Raw genomic sequence first — 21,132 nt, 5'->3', positions numbered from 1 at the left:
CAACCTGGGCAGCACTTCCAGAGCCAGGAACCAGCCTGGGCAGCACTTCCAGAGCCATGGCACAGCCTGGGCAGCACTTCCAGAGCCATGGCACAGCCTGGGCAGCACTTCCAGAGCCATGGCACAGCCTGGGCAGCACTTCCAGAGCCTGGAACAGCCTGGGCAGCACTTCCAGAGCCATGGCACAGCCTGGGCAGCACTTCCAGAGCCATGGCACAGCCTGGGCAGCACTTCCAGAGCCATGGCACAGCCTGGGCAGCACTTCCAGAGCCTGGAACCAGCCTGGGCAGCACTTCCAGAGCCATGGCACAGCCTGGGCAGCACTTCCAGAGCCAGGAACCAGCCTGGGCAGCACTTCCAGAGCCTGGAACCAGCCTGGGCAGCATTTCCAGAGCCTGGAACCAGCCTGGGCAGCACTTCCAGAGCCAGGAACCAGCCTGGGCAGCACTTCCAGAGCCATGGCACAGCCTGGGCAGCACTTCCAGAGCCATGGCACAGCCTGGGCAGCACTTCCAGAGCCATGGCACAGCCTGGGCAGCACTTCCAGAGCCATGGCACAGCCTGGGCAGCACTTCCAGAGCCAGGAACAGCCTGGACAGCACTTCCAGAGCCATGGAATAGCCTGGGCAGCACTTCCAGAGCCTGGAATAGCCTGGGCAGTACTTCCAGAGCCAGGAACCAGCCTGGACAGCACTTCCAGAGCCATGGCACAGCCTGGACAGCACTTCCAGAGCCAGGAACCAGCCTGGGCAGCACTTCCAGAGCCTGGAATATCCTGGGCAGCACTTCCAGAGCCAGGAACCAGCCTGGGCAGCACTTCCAGAGCCATGGCACAGCCTGGGCAGCACTTCCAGAGCCATGGCACAGCCTGGGCAGCACTTCCAGAGCCATGGCACAGCCTGGGCAGCACTTCCAGAGCCATGGCACAGCCTGGGCAGCACTTCCAGAGCCAGGAACCAGCCTGGGCAGCACTTCCAGAGCCATGGAACAGCCTGGGCAGCACTTCCAGAGCCAGGAACCAGCCTGGGCAGCACTTCCAGAGCCAGGAACCAGCCTGCCCTGCCTTGGCAGGAGCTCAAAGCCCACCCAGCCCCACCCTGCCCGGGCAGGGACCTTCCACCCCTCCAGCCTGCTCCACGCTCGCCTTGAAAAGGTTTAGCAGTGATTTGGAGGAAGCAGAAAATCTTTTTTTTTTGCCTTCTTTTGGCCATAGAAAGAGTGATGGATCTGGAGAAGCAGGGGGAAAAAAATCTGTATTAATCAGCATTTTTTCCACACCAAAAAGGAAAGGTCACGCTGCCTCGGAACTGGCCAGGAAAAATTTGCCACAAATTAATTCAGCTGCAGTTCAGGAACAGAACATCAATTCATCTGCAAACAGAACGAGGCTTTTAAATGCATAAATGCTTGTGGCTACAGAAACCTCACCCAGATATTTGCATGCAAAAACCCCAGCTCCTGTAACAGTGCAGAGAATAACAGATGTAAATTTAACATGTTTGCTAAAATGCAAGGCCACATGCAGGAGGAATGCAAAGGAGAGGAAGCATGAACTGCACAATTTGGAAAAACAGATTTCTTGTGATTTTTTCCCCCTTTATTCCAGGTGAGATGCAATAGTTTCCATCTTCTAATCCTTTGGGTCGGAGCAAAGCGATCCCAGAGGCCCACGCAGCCAAGGTCATCACAGCCAGATTTTCTATTACAGGGCACTAGCAGCATTTCACAACTGTCTTTTTATGCACTTCTGCCTTTCCAGCCAGACTATAAATTGTTACAAGGCCCTGGGGCAATCCAGCTGTACACTCCATTCAAATCAGGCTTCAAGGAGAAAGCTCCACAGTCAAGATGCTTCAATCAAGTAAACACACAGGCACAAAGGGCAACTGCATCACAATTAATAACGTTTCCTTTTGTGCGGCAAATTCAGCGTTTTCCTGGTGTAAAGTTTCCCTCTGATGCTCCCATTCAGAGTGTGGCCATTAGCATTTTAAATGTGACATCAAATTAAGGCAGGATGCAGAAAGCACAAACATGCTGCTGAAATCCATCTGCTGGTGGTGTTCTGGGTCCCTCTGGAACACAGGAAAACCTTAAAAAGGCAATTTGGACCCATTTATCCAAGCTGGAAACTCGCACCAGGAAAGGTCTGAACGGCAGGATGGGAGGGCAGGGCTGCAGCTCTGCTGTGCTGCTCGGAATGCAGAAATAAATGAGTGTAATTGCAGCACTGAGCTGCTGCCAGCTCCCACAGAGCCCGGCTGAGGCAGCTGCCTCTCCCTGCCTTCACTCCTCACCCCTGCCTTTGCTGCTTCCTTCTCACCTCTCCCTTCAGCTCACCTGCTGTGCCAGGGGAACGCAGAGCAGCTCCCAGGGCTCCTGTCCCTGTGTCCCCTTCCCCTCCAGCCAGGCTGAGCTGGAGCTGCAGGTGCCACCAGAGCTGCTCCAGGAGCATTCCAAACCTGGCACAGCCAGCAGAGCTGCTCCAGGAGCATTCCAAAACCAGCAGAGCCATCAGAGCTGCTCCAGGAGCATTCCAAACCAGCAGAGCCACCAGAGCTGCTCCAGGAGCATTCCAAACCTGGCACAGCCAGCAGAGCTGCTCCAGGAGCATTCCAAAACCAGCAGAGCCATCAGAGCTGCTCCAGGAGCATTCCAAACCAGCAGAGCCACCAGAGCTGCTCCAGGAGCATTCCAAACCAGCAGAGCCACCAGAGCTGCTCCAGGAGCATTCCAAACCAGCAGAGCCAGCAGAGCTGCTCCAGGAGCATTCCAAACCAGCAGAGCTGCTCCAGGAGCATTCCAAACCTGGCACAGCCAGCAGAGCTGCTCCAGGAGCATTCCAAACCAGCAGAGCTGCTCCAGGAGCATTCCAAACCTGGCACAGCCAGCAGAGCTGCTCCAGGAGCATTCCAAACCAGCAGAGCTGCTCCAGGAGCATTCCAAACCTGGCACAGCCATCAGAGCTGCTCCAGGAGCATTCCAAACCTGGCACAGCCAGCAGAGCTGCTCCAGGAGCATTCCAAACCAGCAGAGCCATCAGAGCTGCTCCAGGAGCATTCCAAACCAGCACAGCCATCAGAGCTGCTCCAGGAGCATTCCAAACCAGCAGAGCCATCAGAGCTGCTCCAGGAGCATTCCAAACCTGGCACAGCCAGCAGAGCTGCTCCAGGAGCATTCCAAACCAGCAGAGCCAGCAGAGCTGCTCCAGGAGCATTCCAAACCAGCAGAGCTGCTCCAGGAGCATTCCAAACCTGGCACAGCCAGCAGAGCTGCTCCAGGAGCATTCCAAACCAGCAGAGCTGCTCCAGGAGCATTCCAAACCTGGCACAGCCATCAGAGCTGCTCCAGGAGCATTCCAAACCTGGCACAGCCAGCAGAGCTGCTCCAGGAGCATTCCAAACCAGCAGAGCCATCAGAGCTGCTCCAGGAGCATTCCAAACCAGCACAGCCATCAGAGCTGCTCCAGGAGCATTCCAAACCAGCACAGCCAGCAGAGCTGCTCCAGGAGCATTCCAAACCAGCAGAGCCATCAGAGCTGCTCCAGGAGCATTCCAAACCTGGCACAGCCAGCAGAGCTGCTCCAGGAGCATTCCAAACCAGCAGAGCCAGCAGAGCTGCTCCAGGAGCATTCCAAACCAGCAGAGCTGCTCCAGGAGCATTCCAAACCTGGCACAGCCAGCAGAGCTGCTCCAGGAGCATTCCAAACCAGCAGAGCCATCAGAGCTGCTCCAGGAGCATTCCAAACCAGCAGAGCTGCTCCAGGAGCATTCCAAACCTGGCACAGCCATCAGAGCTGCTCCAGGAGCATTCCAAACCTGGCACAGCCAGCAGAGCTGCTCCAGGAGCATTCCAAACCAGCAGAGCCAGCAGAGCTGCTCCAGGAGCATTCCAAACCAGCAGAGCTCACCTGAGCTGCTCCAGGAGCATTCCACACCAGCACAACCTCCCTGGCACAGCCCAGCTCTCAGGTAATCCCACCTTGTGCCCCTCTCCCAAACACCAAAATTCAGCCAACTTCTGCACTGCTGATCTCTGCAGGCAGACAAAGCCCTTTCCCACACACAAGGCTCTGCACTACTTTTGATATTTAAATTGAGCCTTAATCAAAGCTGGATCCGCATGGGTTTACAGGCACTACATAATTAATAAATTCATATCTGAAATGTAATTACTGCTGTTGCATCATATATTTAAAGCCAGCAGCTGGCTATTACAGGTGAGGCAGACACTTTCACTGGGATAAAGCAATCCTGTAACCAGCACTGCAGGGTTTTTTGGATCACAACCACTCTGAGGAGGAACAGGAACACCCAGAGCTTGGGACAGCTCCCCTGGCTGAGCTCTGTGCAGAGAGCTCTGCTGACATCCTGAAGGATTCCCCAGGATACTCCTGCTGGATTTCCCATCACAGCATGCTCCCTTCATCAGGTTTCATTTCTGTATCTGGGGTGGGGTTATAAAATGTGCCTCAGCCCACCGGGTGCACACAGGAACTGAACTGCTGCACATTTATTGGATTTTCTCACACAAGTCACTCCACTGAGTTTTAATTGTGTGTTTTCATCAGCCAGAAGTAATCACAATCAACATTTTAATTAAGATAAAGAGAATGGACGGAATTTTAGGACTTGTTAACCACAAACAAAGAGATAAAAGGAAATTTCACTGTTTATAATTCTTTGTATCACAATCAGCGTTAAGCTACAAAAGAACCACATTAAATACTACTATTTAATTTTAAAAACCCTTTAGCTCTGAAGCCATACCCTCAGCCTGAAGAAAATACAAATCTGTTTCTTCAAATGGCCCGATCTGAAAGGAAATTCAGTGAGAGTTTCCACTTTGAAAACACAGCACTCTTCAAGGAAAAGAGCATTTTTGACATTTTTGGTTTGGTTTCCTTTGGGGGCAGTGGGTGGGAGGAAGCAGCAGAAGGTGCTGGGTGTGGATGACAAACAGGACTGGCTGGGCAGACCCTCTGCCATTTCCCCCAGAAATCCCAGATGCCAGGAACTCCGTTCTGGTGCCAGGAACTCGGGAGCTCCAAGTGCTTTGGGCCGGGCTGGTGAATTCCCAGCAGAGCTCAGACCCAACACCACCAGCACGAGCAGCTGCAGCCAGGCTGAGGGACATGAACTGAGCCAAGACTGGAGCAGTTTGGGGAAAATGAACACTGAGGGGAGGTGAAGCAAGCCTGGATTGCTTCCTCAGAGCTGCAGACAATCCCCAGCCCACCTCCCCTCCCTCCAGCAGGGCTCAGGCAGCCCTGCTCTGCTGCTGAGCTTTGATCAAGGCATTTGTAGCACCACGGAGCATTTAAGGAATACTTCGTCAAGCCTGTGGGTTTTTTAAATGTTTGACTCGTGCCAGATGAAAATGAAGGAGAAGTATGCTTCCCTAACTTCCTGATGAATAGGAAACGGGGGTTTCTGACAGCAGCAGGCTGCTGTGGGAACAGCTGCATTGTTAAAAATGCACTGGAGCTGCTGCAGAAGGGAGGGAAAGCAGCAGATTGACATCCAGGAGACAATTCCTGATGTAAACAACCTGAACGTTTTCTCACGGAAAAAAATAATCAGAGAAACTTATGTTTTTTTAATGCACCAGAGCATTTACTGCTTCCATTTTATTGATTTGCCTGTGTAATTTAAACCCCAAGCTGAAGATTGTTCTGGAACAAAAACACCCAGAGCAAGCAAAGCCTGAATCCCCTGTGAGGGATCCCACCTTCACCATTCTGAAAACACCATTTTCCTCCTTAAAGCTGCTCAACAGGCAATGCCAGGAAAGCATTAAAGCCACATTACTCTGCCCTTCAAGGGCTTTCTCTACCTTCCAGCTTCCCAATTACATTCTGCTGTTTCCTTTTTTAAAAACAACATTTTTAAGTAACTGGCATTGTAAGCTGGATAGGACAGGCTTAAACTGGGGAAAGAAGTGCTCCCCAAGGGAAAAACAAGGAGAGAAAAGTTGCTTTAAAGCCAATTGTGACCTTGCACAATCCAGATTTCCAGGAGACCACTTGAACCCAAGCACTGGCTCAGCTGCCCCGACAGGAGGGAGAGCAAACTTAGAGTATCAGCAATGAAGGGGGAGCTGATAACCAATAAAAACAGGTAAGGCAATAGAGCAAACTCAGACTGAATCTCTGCTTCACCACAGTTTGCTCCTGATCAAAGCCCTCTAGAATAATCTGGTCTTGAATCCTGCAAGAGGATAGTGTTAATCCAAAGAAAATGAACTAGCACCAAAAAGAGATTAATAAAATGTTCTGGGACACAGCACAGAATAACCCAATCAGCAGAGAAAAAAAGAATCTAGTGCCTTTTTTTAAAAAAACAGACAACTATCTCATCTCTTCTGAGAGACAACAGCAATTTCACTCTTAAAACGTTTTAAATTCAATAATTCCAACTGGTGAAGCGAAGCCAACAAAGGAAAGCATTTATGGATATCACACCTCCCCACCTGACCTGCCACCCCGTCCTCCTGGGAGGAGAAAAGGAAGCTGCACTTTTACCAGCCAACACTGACACATCTCAGTGCTGGAGGGCAGAAACAAACCAGCGGATTCCCAGAGAGCTGCTCAAAGCTCTGCAAAATTCCAAACAAACCCAAACCATCACAGGGATCCTGGTCCAGCGAGGACATCCTGCTTTCCAGGGGTGGGACAAGGCCACCTCCACGTGCCACAGCAGAGGAAGCTGACGTTCCCTTCATGCCCACACACCCTGCTCCCCGTGGAGCACACCTCTGCTCTCCTGCCATGTCATTTTTATTTGAGCAGCTCGTCTCTGTGGGCAGCTGGGGGAAAATTTCCCCTTCTCTGAGCACGAGAGGACTCACAGGAATCACTCCCCACCAGCATCTCTGCTCCCTCCCACCAAGGGCAGCTTGGAGGGTGACCCCAGCAGCTGTGGGACAGCAGCAGGGCTCTGGAGGCTCACTGCCCTGGAATTCAGCTTTTTCCAGCTGCAGGGACAGTCAGTGCATCCCAGGGGCAGAGCAGCTCTCCTGTCACACCCTCAGTGCTGCTGCCCTTTAGCTCCTTCCCAAACCCACCTGAGACCAGCAGCACCTCCCTGCAGTGATCTGGAGGGATGTTACTGATCCTGCAGTGAAAGGCACACCTCCAGTTCAGCAATAAACATAAAATCACCCAACTGTGCTTCCAAGTCTTACTGCAAACTAAACCCCAAATTAAAAACCAGGAATTAAACCCCAGTTTACCTGAAGAATGAAACTCAGTGGCACTTTATTCCATGGCTCTCAGCACCTCTCTGTGCAGGATGATGCACAGCATTGGCTGTGTCATCTTCAACTCCCTCTCATTTTTATAAACTATAACTTTATGTTCCTGTTTTTGTCAGTAAAACACCCCCCTCATCTCCTGTCCCCAGACTGCACCTAGAGCCAGGGGAAGCATAAGGTAAGGCTCACACACTCCGCCAGAAACTTTTATTTTGTGACAAGCAAGATGATAATGTATTTAATTAGTAGGCGACATTTCAAAGCTGTTGACTTTAACTTTCCTGCTTCACTTGACATATTTAGCTGAAGGCAAAACAAGGCTGTTTTCCTGTTGGTATCTCACACTAGAAGAGAAATCAAGTGTCCTTTCCACTGCTCATCCTCCCTTTCCCCCAACAGGAAAATCAACAGCCACACACACACTGGGGATTTATTTTTGCTGGTATAATCATCATCAAGAGGTTTTTGGTTTTGTCATTTGTACAAGTTCCTTTTATGCATTAGGTCAGTAAGAAAAATTAAATTAACAGAGAAATTGGAGAACTCTGAGCAGGCAAAGGTAAACATAGAACAGACACTGTTTCCATGTCAAAAATTATGCAAAATCGCCAGCAGCCCCGGAGCCAAGTCCTTTGTGTGCTGAAAACACGAGTGAGGAGAAACCACTTCAAACCATCCAAAGGTACCAAAGCTGCAATTCCCAGCACCCAGGGCCTTGCAGAGAGCTGAAAGGCGTGCTCCAGCCCAAGAGGCTGCAGCTTTTGCTCACCTCCTGAGCAAGGAGGGCAGCTCAGCAGAACCCCCAGCCCCTGGAAGCCAGGCAGACCCAAAAGCTGATGGGCAGGAGTGGCCCAGGGGGGCTGAGCCCGCTGCAAACCCAGGGACTCCCAAAAACAGGGGAGGAAAGAGGGAACAAGGCCCAGCAGGGGCATCAGCACTGAGGAACAGCTCAGTGATTCTCACAGAATAACGGGAAGAGCCTGGAAGGAAAGGAGGAAGGAAGGAAGGAAGGTTTATTCTGGTAGCAGCAGCCTGTGGTGATCCATGGCTGTGGACAACACACTGATAAGGAGAGTTTGTTATGTGCTCAGACTTCAACACAGCAATAAGGAGCAGCAGAAACAAACTCCCAGAGGTGCCCAAATCCCCTGCTCCCAGAACTCTGCCAGGTGCCAAGGCTGGGCCCTGCCCTGAGCAGCTCCTGCTGCAGCCAGGGGGGACAGGGGGGACAGGCTGAACCCCCAGGGGTGCAGACAGAAAGGGGCAAACCCTGCTCTGATTCTTGCTCAGCCCCCTGGCTTCTCACTGCTAGAGAATGAAGTGCTAACAGGTCCTTCAATGTTATTTTCTGTTTCTCCCCACACCGGTCACCCTGGGACAGAGCTGCCACGAGCCAGCGCTCATCCCAGAGCTGGGCTGGGGCAGCACAGCCAAACTGAACCTCCTGAGCCCCCGTTTCCCCACAACACAACTGGAAGCTCACGTTTCTGTTCAGCTGAACAGCACGGGGATCACAGCCTGAACTCCTGCGGCTGCGCCGGAGACAGAGCTGGGGTTTGACAAGAACAATAAAAACCAGCTCCTGGTGCAGAGGGCAAAGATGCTGCAGGGAGGGATCCAGGCTGAGAAACATCCCCCTGGGGCAGGGGAAAGGAGGAGATGGGAAATGTTCCTTACCAGTTTGAAGTCTTGAATGCTGCAGATGAAATAGGGCGTGTTCGGCCGGCGACTTTCGATATAAACGCAATCTTTAAAAACACAAGATTTTAGAATAACGGGCATTAACTTCTGTGCCTCCAAGAAAGAGCATAACAACAGGATAAATTCAAACACAGCTTAAACTTTGAAAGAACCACCATTGCATTTGCATATTGTGTAATTTATTCTGAGTGCGGTCTAAAAATAGAAACTATTTATGATGATAAATAAGGGAATTAACTGCATAAAAATTAACTTGGATTTGAACAGACGTTTTGCTAGGAAAACAAAAAGAAAGGAATTTAAAGACCACTCTGCATTGAGTTAGTAACAATGACCAGGTCACAGCCTATGAACCAGACCAAAATAAGAGAGGAAAGTAATCAGATTTTTCCTGGTCAGCTTGCCATTAAGAACCAGGCACTAACATATTTTCTCTTCTAATTGTGAAGAAAACCAAGGCAACCAATCACAGATGAAACACAGCAAACTTAAATTAGATTTACCTCAGGGAAGGCCTGCGCTTTCTCGAATTACATTTGACAAGACAGAAACACAGTAATTATTTTTGTTTGCTTTTGACAACTGTGCTCTCCAAGGCTGCTGTAACATAAGGTCTGTTGTGCTCAAAACAGTCTTGGCAATAACTACAACAAAAGCAGTGCCCTCGGAATGAAAACACGGCAGGGATGGGAGAGAAGTGCCTGATTAATGATCCTGACCTTGGAACTCAGCAAACTCACACACAGCTTGCTAAACAGAGAGATGCCAACCCCAAAGCCAAGCAAATATTTAAAGGAACGTCCTGGTGACCCCTCTCACACACAGATAAGGAGCTGCTGCTCAAAACACAGGAGAGACAACAAACACACTGTCCTGGCAGGGATTTTCCATGGGCTTTTTTGGATTTCTACAGAAAACCCCCAAAATCTCAGAGTTTTATAAGACACATTTCAAATCCAGCTCATTTGGAAGCTCCAGCAATTCCACCCCGTCCAAGTATTCCCTTGGTTATCCCAGCTTTCCTGGCTGGTCAGGAATAGGTCCTGCAATTCCACCCCATCCCAGCATCCCCATAGCCTGGTTATTATCCCAGCTTTCCTGGCTGGTCAGGAATAGCTCCAGCAATTCCACCCCATCCCAGCATCCCCACAGCCTGGTTGTTATCCCAGCTTTCCTGGCTGGTCAGCATTCCCACAGCCTGGCTATCCCAGCTTTCCTGGCTGGTCAGTGCACTTGCAGACGGCTGCAGCCCCTGCTCAGGACCCTCCATGCACATCCTGCTCCCCCAGGAGCTCCTCGGGGGCTCACTGCGAGTCAGTGAGATCCCACACACACACAGCACCACAACTTGCAAGATCCTTTTTGTTTTTTCCCCTTGGTATCTGGGCTGTGCAAGCCTCATTTCCCAGAGTTTTATCAGGCAGCGGGCAGAACGAGCAGCCAAGCATCCCTGGAAATGGCTGGCACGGAGTGAGGGGCTGGGGCATCTCCCACGGATAAAAACTCAGCTCTGGGCTGCATTTGAGGCAGGCACTGCTGGCTGCCTGCCAAGCCCTAAAACAATGATCACATCCACTTACAAGGCTCCAAAGCAGGAGCGGCCAGGCAGATAAGGAAAACAAGTTTATCCAGGTGCACAGCAATGCTGGGGATGACAGGAACTCGAAAGATGCCCCCAGAAAAGGAGAATATTTACAGAGGCACTCACACCAGCCACTCAAAACTCAGACAAGTTCAACATCTGATGTGCTCAGTCACTGGGTTTAGCAATGACAAACCACAAATGCTCTGAAAGGAAATTAACAAAAATAAAAATAAAAGGGTTTTCCATAACCTTTGCTAAACAGAGTAAGGAAATGTTGAGTGCCCTGCACAGCCCCTGGATTCCCTGCCAGCGTGAGCCACGAGTGCATTGCTCACTTCCCTATCTCGTGTAGAACGTCCCACTGGAGATGAAGCATTTCCCTGACACATGGTACAGAGTCATTCTGCCTTTGGGCTTGTGATATTCACCAGATGTGCCCTAGTTCTGAAGGGTTACATTAATATTCCCACACTAAAAGCTGCCTTTAAAATCAGAGCTTCAATGCGTGGATGTAAAAAATTCTCCAGGAAAAGCACCCCAAGCAGCTCCATCTTCTGAGCCTTCGGCAGCCCAACCGCTGCAGTTTTTGTAGTAACCATCTTCACAATTAGAATCCTTTCATGTTTTACCTAATGAGTCAACACTTCCATCATCCAAGAACAAAGGCACAGGCTCTCTGCACGGCAGACACTTCCACAGGGAGGACATTCCTTGAAAGCCTTTGTCAAGGAATTACCTACAGTCGCTCCCCATCAGGTCTGCACGTGTGTACAGGCCTGGACAAACCCTGACCCGAGCTGTGGGACCAGCACTGAAGGACATTTACACTCCTGAACTCAGGGATATTTACGTTCCTCATCCTGGCGGCTGAAATGGAAAGCTCGGCGGCCCCAGAGCCCTGTGCCAGCCCCTGAGGAGGATGAGCAGGCAAGCCTGGCCCCTTGTGCAGAACTGAGCCAGAGCCAGGGGGGGCCCAGGACCCTCCCAGGGGCTGCGGGTTAAACGGCAGCACCCCCGAGCACCCCCAGAGCAGCTCACGCCAGGGGAGCAGGGAGCAGCAGGCACGGCTCATCCGTGGGCAGGAGGGGCCTGCCCAGGAGCAGAACCAGCATGCAGCGAGCCAAAGGCCAAATGGGAACCTGCCCAGGCTCAGGAGAAGGGACAAACCCTCGCACACAGGCCAGCACTGCAGACAAACCTGCAGCAGCAGTGCATGGGGAAGGGGCTCAGGGACAAACCTGCAGCAGCAGCAGTGCATGGGGAAGGTGCTCAGGGACAAACCCACAGCAGCAGTGCATGGGGAAGGGGCTCAGGGACAAACCTGCAGCAGCAGCAGTGCATGGGGAAGGTGCTCAGGGACAAACCTGCAGCAGCAGCAGTGCATGGGGAAGGGGCTCAGGGACAAACCTGCAGCAGCAGTGCATGGGGAAGGGGCTCAGGGACAAACCTGCAGCAGCAGTGCATGGGGAAGGTGCTCAGTGACAAACCTGCAGCAGCAGTGCATGGGGAAGGGGCTCAGGGACAAACCCACAGCAGCAGTGCATGGGGAAGGGGCTCAGGGACAAACCTGCAGCAGCAGCAGTGCATGGGGAAGGTGCTCAGGGACAAACCTGCAGCAGCAGCAGTGCATGGGGAAGGGGCTCAGGGACAAACCTGCAGCAGCAGTGCATGGGGAAGGGGCTCAGGGACAAACCTGCAGCAGCAGCAGTGCATGGGGAAGGTGCTCAGGGACAAACCTGCAGCAGCAGTGCATGGGGAAGGTGCTCAGTGACAAACCCCCAGCAGCAGCAGTGCATGGGGAAGGTGCTCAGGGACAAACCTGCAGCAGCAGTGCATGGGGAAGGTGCTCAGGGACAAACCTGCAGCAGCAGTGCATGGGGAAGGTGCTCAGTGACAAACCCCCAGCAGCAGTGCATGGGGAAGGTGCTCAGTGACAAACCCCCAGCAGCAGTGCATGGGGAAGGTGCTCAGGGACAAACCTGCAGCAGCAGCAGTGCATGGGGAAGGTGCTCAGGGACAAACCCCCAGCAGCAGTGCATGGGGAAGGTGCTCAGTGGCAAACCCCCAGCAGCAGTGCATGGTGCATGGGGAAGGTGCTCAGCAAGGCAGCCGGGGGGCCTGGAGCACCCTGCACACCCTGGGGCTCCTGCAGCACGTTCCCTGGGACAAGCAGGGAGCTGTGCATGCCTCTCCTGCCCCATGGCTGACAGCACACACACGGCCAGGCTGATCTTCCAGGGCCCTTCCCGCGGAGCAGACTGAGGCAGCGCTGCTGGCTCCTGCTCAGGGAGCGGGGAGCTGGAGCCCTGCTCTGCAATAAATGGTTCAACCAATTTACTGTGTTCATTGGAGGCTCACAGGAGTATTCCCACTGCCTGGACTATAGTTCTTATTTGGCAAATGATTTTATTATAAACCGGTATCATAGTGAATCCATTTTCTTTAAGGGGTTTTGCTGCTGTTTAATGGACTGTCAGTATAATTTAGATTTCATCTATTTAAACTCATTCAAGCCTGGCTCCTGATTGTACAATAAATGGAACATATTTCTATTCAACAAAATTAATGACAGCTAATTGTACTCTGCAGTTCCCGATTTCATAAAAGCAACTGTTCTGCAGCTCGGGCCCCCGGCTACATCATTTCCCACACCAATTATTTTCCTGCACTTTTCAAGCATGTCCACAACACCGCACAGTTCTCCTTGCAAGGTGCATCCACGCACTCTTCATTAGCAGATCTGTGCAGAGCAAACACGTTTTCACACCGAGTTGTGTCCCCAGAAATGCCACACTGCCAGCAAAGACACCGTGGCTGCTCGGCCCCCACCTCCTGCCCTGGAGGTGTTTCTTCAATTAAACACATGAAAAGGGAGGAGGGGTGAGAACAAGAATCCAGGCTGATAAAAGAAATTAATTAAATAACCAGTTAGTCTGAAACTCCTCCTCCAGCACCAGATAAGCTTTGCTGCACTTGTGCCACTTCCAGCAGTGTCCCTTTGGGGCAGGGCACACCCAGGTGTCACAGCAGTGTCCCTTTGGGGCAGGGCACACCCAGGTGCCAGGGCAGTGTCCCTTTGGGGCAGGGCACACCCAGGTGTCACAGCAGTGTCCCTCTGGAGCAGGGCACACCCAGGTGCCAGGGCAGTGTCCCTCTGGAGCAGGGCACACCCAGGTGTCACAGCAGTGTCCCTCTGGAGCAGGGCACACCCAGGTGCCAGGGCAGTGTCCCTTTGGGGCAGGGCACACCCAGGTGTCACAGCAGTGTCCCTCTGGAGCAGGGCACACCCAGGTGCCAGGGCAGTGTCCCTTTGGGGCAGGGCACACCCAGGTGTCACAGCAGTGTCCCTCTGGAGCAGGGCACACCCAGGTGCCAGGGCAGTGTCCCTTTGGGGCAGGGCACACCCAGGTGTCACAGCAGTGTCCCTCTGGGGCAGGCCACACCCAGGTGTCACAGCAGTGTCCCTCTGTCCCGTGCTGTCCCAGCTGCCCTCCCCAGCCCCAGTCCCCCCTGCAGGCTGGCACACAGCTTTGCTGCCTGCATCCTGCAGGCATTTCAGCATCTCACCCTGCCTCACCTCCTGCCGCAGGGCTGTTTGTACATTTGTACAGCCACTGATGTCACCGCAGAAACAGATCCTCACAAATCCCTTTAATTCCTGCAGATCCCTTTAAATGGCTCTACGTAGGCAAAGCAAACAATATTGTCCCCAACTCCAGGTGACAGTCACCTGCTCTGCCAGGCTCCAAACCAACCCAGACTTTCACCCAGCACTCCAGGCGCCACCACAGCAGCACCAACCTCCTCAGCACCGATTCTGTGGCTTTAATTCAATCCCAGCCCTTCCTGAGGTGGATTTTGGCAAAAGCCAGGGACACAGAAGGGATCGGTCTGCATGAGAAATGGAAGGAAAATCAGCATTAAATGATCTAACTGAAATCCAAGAGGAGAAAAAAAATAACATTCAGCTTTAACACAACTCTCTTTCACTGCCATCTCCCTATGCAAATTTGAATATTCACTGTGCAACACAAATGAACAATGCCACTCCAACAGGCAACCTGACAACAGCGAGGTGGGAGCTGCAAGGGGAAGAAGAAGGAAAACCCCAGAGATTAGATTTGGAAGGAAAGGGGAGGGAGGGTGTGGAAACTGAGAGGACAGATGGGGAACTGGGCCAACAAGCTTTTAGGATAGGCCTGTGTGATTTCCAGCAAAGTAGAGAAGATTAATTGCACAGTGTTGTCTAAGCCCTCCTCAATTCTTTTTAATACATTATTTAAAGCTGTGCACACATTCATTATATCTATGCAAATTAATAAGAGCAGTATTTACATGGTAACAATACAGTGAAACCTTTCCCTCGAAAAAAATTCAATGATCTTGATTATCTGTTTATTTACAGTTTATTTGCTATTACTCCAATACAGCTGCTGAGCTCAGCACAGGAAAAAAAGCAGAATTAAGTGCTGGATTAAGTACTCCACAGCAATGGGGTAAACACAGAATGAGATTTTACCCAAGAAATGCAGACCTTGAACTTTCGTCCACATCAGATGAGAGCACTTAAGAGAAAGAATCAAATGATTGGAAAGGATTTCCCCTCCTTAAAGCCCAGAAGATGTAAGCTGAAGATAGTTATCCCTTCTGCACACACCTTTAATTTTCATCTCTCTAATCCTTGCTGTGACTCATTAATTTAAACTCTCTAATCCCTCTTAAAATTTATGTAATTTTCACCCTTAACCACAAATCCATCTCCCTGTATGCACGGAGCTGGAAGAGCTCCTTCTGTGGTGGATGGTTTAGAACACCTCCAGCACAGGGATGTGGATTCGAGCCCTCACTCCTGACAAGAAATTCCCTCTAAAATCAAATCTAGAAATGGGTATATTCACTTCAGGATCCAGCCATGCTCAGGTCCCTCCAGAGCTGAGCTCATGTTTGTTCTCCTCACTCTCAGCAGTTTCCAATACAAGTTTTACAACAGCACAAAGAGCCAACACAACAGAAAAGTTCCAGTGCCAGGGTGCATCTCTTATGCTGATTACTATTAGCAAAATGCAAAATTTAATAAGCGGGGTTTAAGCTACAGAACAGCTACAAAGTCTCCCCATTATCACAATTAGCATGGCTTTCCTCGCTCCTTCCCTGGACAACCTCCTCCAGACCAGCCACAGCCACTGCTCCGTCCTCCTACAGGATAAAACTGAGACCACAAACTGATTCCCCATCTTCATTTTAAGCAAACCCTTTTTGCAACAAAGCCAGTGTATCACATTGTACTCCCGGGCCCACACAACAGCTGTTCTCAACAGATTCTGAATTATTTTTCATCCTCTGACACTGAAAATAAGATTGCCACCAAAGCTGACGCTTCCGCAGGCTCCCGCTTGCCCCTGCTGCAAAACAAATACTCCTGACACCACGGCAAAAGCAGCTCCTCTGCAGAGATTGATGAAACGAGCTGAAATTGAAGCTGAGGATTCCAAGGGGAAGCTGCTCTGACTAATGCTGGTCGAGCTGAGTGCAAGCCAGACTGCTCAAGGCTCCCGGGGGAGGAGGAGGAGGGCACACAGCACGTCCCACCTGGATGTGCCCCACACACAGCACGAGCACCAAAACTGCATCAGCACCTCCAGCATCCCTATCTGACCCGGGGAGATTGCTGCAGCTGAGCTGAGAGGCTCCTCATGGAGAACCAGAGGGGATCTGACCTCCCTGGCTCCCTGTTTGCAGTCTGAATCCACCTCTGCTTTGCCCACTGCAGGATATGAACCTGCCAGGACCCTTCAGCAGTGCTGGCTCCCTGTTTCCAGTCTGAATCCATCTGTGCCCTGCCCCAGCCCTGTCACTGCAGGACATGAACCTGCCAGGACCCTTCAGCAGTGCTGGCTCCCTGTTTCCAGTCTGAATCCATCTGTGCCCTGCCCCAGCCCTGTCACTGCAGGATATGAACCTGCCAGGACCCTTCAGCAGTGCTGGCTCCCTGTTTCCAGTCTGAATCCATCTGTGCCCTGCCCCAGCCCTGTCACTGCAGGACATGAACCTGCCAGGACCCTTGAGCAGTGCTGCCAACAGAGCAGGCAAACACAGCCACAGCTTGTGGGGGAACAAACTGCAGGCAGCCCTTTCAAAGCGCTCTGCAGACGCACAGGGAAGCCTGGGCTCACAAATGGGAGCTGGGTAATCTCATTTTAAGGGCAGTTTGAGGAAAACATTCCCCGGCAGCAGCCACAGGTTGGACCCTGACACCTCACACGAGAGCCTAAAAACTTCCTGTGAACTTGGCAGTAATTAAGAGGCACCTCCAAGACGTGCAGAGCACACTGCCAGCCGCTGGAGATGTCCCCAGACATCCCTGATCCAACACTGCTCTGCCCAACAGCTGGGCACGGGCCCAGCCAGGAACGAGGGGTGAAACCAGTGCAAGAGCAGCGCTGAGATCCTCACTCCTCTGGGTTCTCTGTCCCAGAGCAAGCAGAGATTCCCAGAAAAGCTTGCCAGAAAGGTTGAGGATGTCTCCATAATCCCCAGCTCAGGGTGGGTCTCGCTCCAAAGTGGGAGTGAAGCATTTCATGCATTATCCAATTTAGTTTCCAACTCCCAGGGACAGAGATTCCATGTGATACACAGATAATTCATGCAGCAGAAAGCAAAAAGGGTGGCTCTCTTCCAGAGGGCAGCTAAGTTCCTTCCCACAAATCAGATACCACAAGATACAGCCAGGAGCTTCCCACGCACACCCACATCTGTCTGCAAGGGGAAGGCTGCAGCCTTCCCCAGGACAGGGCTAATTCCAGCCCCAGGAGCACCAGGACAGGGCTAATTCCAGCCCCCAGGACAGGGCTAATTCCAGCCCCCAGGACAGGGCTAATTCCAGCCCCCAGGAGCACCAGGACAGGGGTAATTCCAGCCCCAGGAGCACCAGGACAGGGTTAATTCCAGCCCCCAGGAGAGGAGTAATTCCAGTTCCCAGGAGCACCAGGACAGGGTTAATTCCAGCCCCCAGGACAGGGCTAATTCCAGCCCCCAGGAGCACCAGGACAGGGTTAATTCCAGCCCCCAGGAGAGGAGTAATTCCAGTTCCCAGGAGCACCAGGACAGGGGTAATTCCAGCCCCCAGGAGCACCAGGACAGGGGTAATTCCAGCCCCCAGGACAGGGCTAATTCCAGCCCCTAAGAGCACCAGGACTGGGCTAATTCCAGTTCCCAGGAGCACCAGGACAGGGCTAATTCCAGTTCCCAGGAGCACCAGGACAGGGGTAATTCCAGGCCCCAGGACAGGGGTAATTCCAGGCCCCAGGACAGGGGTAATTCCAGCCCCCAGGAGCACCAGGACAGGGCTAATTCCAGCCCCCAGGAGCACACTGAGCAGCCCCAGGGCACCACAAACACCACCAAAACGAGGTGGATATAATTTCACAACGCCCCTCACCTCCAGGCCTGTACACCACGTCGTCCTCGGTGATGAAGGACGTGATCTCGCCGTTGTCGGTTCTCTCGTAGCGCGACTTCTTCTTGGGGGGTTTCTTCTTGCTCTTCTTGGTGGACTCCTCGGTGGTGGCACTGTTGTTGTCATTGTCCTCGTCCTCGCTGTGCTCGCTCTCGGCGTAGTTCTTGGCGCCTCCCTCCAAGGTGCAGCTGCGCCGCGGCCGCGAGTTCTCGCTCTCGCGCGCCTTGTCCCGCTTGTCCCGCTCCTTGTCCCGGTCCCTGTCCCTGTCCTTCTCTTTGTCTTTGTCCTTCTCCTTGTCCGCTGTCATGATTCGCCACGTGCCTTCTTCTGTCCTCTCACGGCTGGGCCTCCGTGAAAGGTAGACAGTGAGCCTGGGCTTCAGTCTTCTGAATTTCTCACTCAAAGCCAGGAAAAATTCAACCACTCCGGCAAGCCCAGCGCTTTAAAAAGGCTCTTGAAGAGGTGAGGGGAGAGAAAGAGGGAAAAAGCTCATGTTAGTATTCCAAATTCCTTCAATTCCTCGAGATAAAAATTAAAACCCAATAAAACCCCACATCCTAAAGCAACTCAGCGTGGAAAGCACGAGCAGTAAAACACAAAGCAGCCTTTTGAAGACTTCACAGAAATGGTAACTTCAGTGTCTGGAAATGTTTGAAGCTACCTCCATCCTCAAAAAAGATCCTTCCATTCCTTAAAAAAATTCTTCAGCTCCTGCAGGCACGTAATAACTTCTGGGATGGGGAGTGCCCACTGAGAACAGGCACCACTTTACAGCTGGAGCCAACGGGGAGCATGCCAGTGCAAAAACAAAACCCATAAAACATTTAAGAAAGGACGAGTGCAAGGAGGAAGAGTCTCCAGCTTTGCTCTGGAGGCAAATGAGGGAGTTCAGCAAATGGCAGTATTGTTTTACATCTCACCACCACTCACAAGCCATGCCCTACAAAGCTGGTACAGGGTAAGGGATGCCATCTGCCACTTCCAGGGCAATCTGTTAGCAAGTCCTGCCCCTACCCTGCTTTGCCAAAAATAGAGCTAACCTGTAATCCACAGATTACAGGAATTAATTAATTGAAACCCAACCAAACCACAGTAGTTACAACTGCACTAACGAAATCTGCTTTTCCATACAGGAAAACAGGACCTTCCATGAGAGGAGGATGTTTCAAAAAGGAGGCATTCAACTCACAAAGGTAAATTATCTTTTTTTTTCCCCCCTAATTCACCAATAATGCTGAATCTGCCCACATCCAGCTCCTCAGTTTCCAGGAAGCTCCTACGTGGTGCAACTCAGAATTAGCCCACGGTGTAGGATGCCTGAAAGGCAGGGACCTGAGAACATTGATTGCTCATGCATTAAGCTTTTGAAACCACATCAGAGAAGGAAAAAGGCTGGTTTGATTTTTGAGAAGTCAGCTGAGGAGCCCCTGATCCCGTGCACTGGAGATTCCTTCAGTCCTACACGGATCTCAGCCCCCAGTGCTCCTGTCCCTGCTGCTCCTGGAGCAGTGGGAGCAGCAGAAGAGACACACAGAAGGGACAGACACACAGAAGGGACAGACACACAGAAGGGACAGACTGCTTCTGCTGCTGCTGCAGCGAGGCTGTGCCTGGGCTCAGGGAGGAAATGCAGGCAGGTGGGAAATGCAGGCAGGTGGGAAATGCAGGCAGGTGGGAAATGCAGGCAGGTGGGAAATGCGGGCAGGTGGGCAATGAGGGCAGGTGGGCAATGCGGGCAGGTGGGCAATGCGGGCAGGTGGGCAATGCAGGCAGGTGGGCAATGCGGGCAGGTGGGCAATGCGGGCAGGTGGGCAATGCGGGCAGGTGGGCAATGAGGGCAGGTGGGCAATGAGGGCAGGTGGGCAATGAGGGCAGGTGGGCAATGATGCTGTTGGCTCTGCCCCCAGCAGCTCTGACAGCTCCCAGGGGATGTGAAGGACCTGCAGGGGAGAACACCTCAGTGAGCCTGCCAGGGATGCTGAGAGCCTGCAGGGATTCAGGAAGGAGCCTCCTACATTTCCAGAGGGGAGGGAATTCCCCAGCAGCAAAGCTTGGGGGTTCCTATTGCTGCTCACACAAAGATCACTTCAGTGGAAGGATCACACCCCTCTTCTGGCTCGACTGCAGCACAAGCACCTTCCTTGGACTGGCAACTGCAAAATGCCCATTTTTTTTCTTTAAATTGTTTCCGAATTAAAAAATCCCCATCAGTCACCATTTCATTATTGAGGATGGTAGTAAATGACAGAAGGAGCAAGTTTGAAACCTGGCCAGCTCCAGGGCTTCTCCTTGAAGCCTCAGGATGAAGAGCTAAGAAGGTGCCAACCATCCCACATCTCTAAACTTAAAGGCAAAATGATTTTAAAGTTCCTGTCTTAAGGACAAATGAAAAAGTTGATTAGTAACTGACAGATAATGCATCCATATTCATTTTACCTGCATCTGAAACACTCTGAGCTCCACCTGTATTGTGTGAGCCTCAAGGAGCCAGAGCTGTGCAAACAATTCTGAGAAAGCCACAGTTGCAGTGCAGGCTGCTCTTGCTAAGCTTTGATTTGAAGGTAAATGTCAGGTGAAGCACTTTGCAGCACTGGAGCCCGTCCTGAGGCTGACAGCACAGCAAAGCCAGTGAGCCTGCTGGGAAAAGCACTCCACACAAGTCCTGCAGTGCTTTTAGTAAATTACTGTGGGGATCTTTTTTCCTGGGTTTATTTTCTTTGCACAACACAGTTCTGCATAGAGGAGTAACACTGAATAAACAAACACCATGATCAGATTATTTCATTTACTGGAGGGCTGTGCAAGAAGCAGTGTGTGCCACACTTTGCTCAGCCTGTTCATCTGTGAAATTTCCACTCCAGTGGCCACTTTCCTCCCAGCTCCCATTTCAGGGATCCCATAAAAAATCATTTTCACAGCCACTGCTTTCCTACATAAATATATCACATTTCCAAGACGATTTCACTCCAAATACTCAACTTCAAAAGATTTGGCAGGATTAAACTAACACCACCATGAAGCACTGACTACTTTGTCTAAGAATAAAGCAGCTCCATAACTTTCAGAATAGCTGTACCAGGAAAAATCCACATCTCACACATTCTGTGCTCACCCACCACAGAACAGGAAACAAACT

The 21,132-nt window shown here is 51.7% G+C and overlaps 1 protein-coding gene across 1 annotated transcript in view; it reads right to left on the bottom strand.

Moving 5' to 3' along the window:
- Window positions 1-21,132, bottom strand: part of RERE (arginine-glutamic acid dipeptide repeats) — a 128,184-nt gene that overhangs the window by 92,432 nt on the left and 14,620 nt on the right. Inside the window, 2 exon segments of the mRNA XM_038159560.1 lie at window positions 8,932-9,002; window positions 17,979-18,449. Coding sequence (XP_038015488.1) covers window positions 8,932-9,002; window positions 17,979-18,303 — 396 coding nt within the window. The 5' untranslated portion in view covers window positions 18,304-18,449.

The sequence above is a fragment of the Motacilla alba genome, chromosome 21 (assembly GCF_015832195.1).
Source record: "Motacilla alba alba isolate MOTALB_02 chromosome 21, Motacilla_alba_V1.0_pri, whole genome shotgun sequence".
Lineage (NCBI taxonomy): Eukaryota > Metazoa > Chordata > Aves > Passeriformes > Motacillidae > Motacilla > Motacilla alba.
This window is presented reverse-complemented; position numbering and strand designations above follow the sequence as displayed.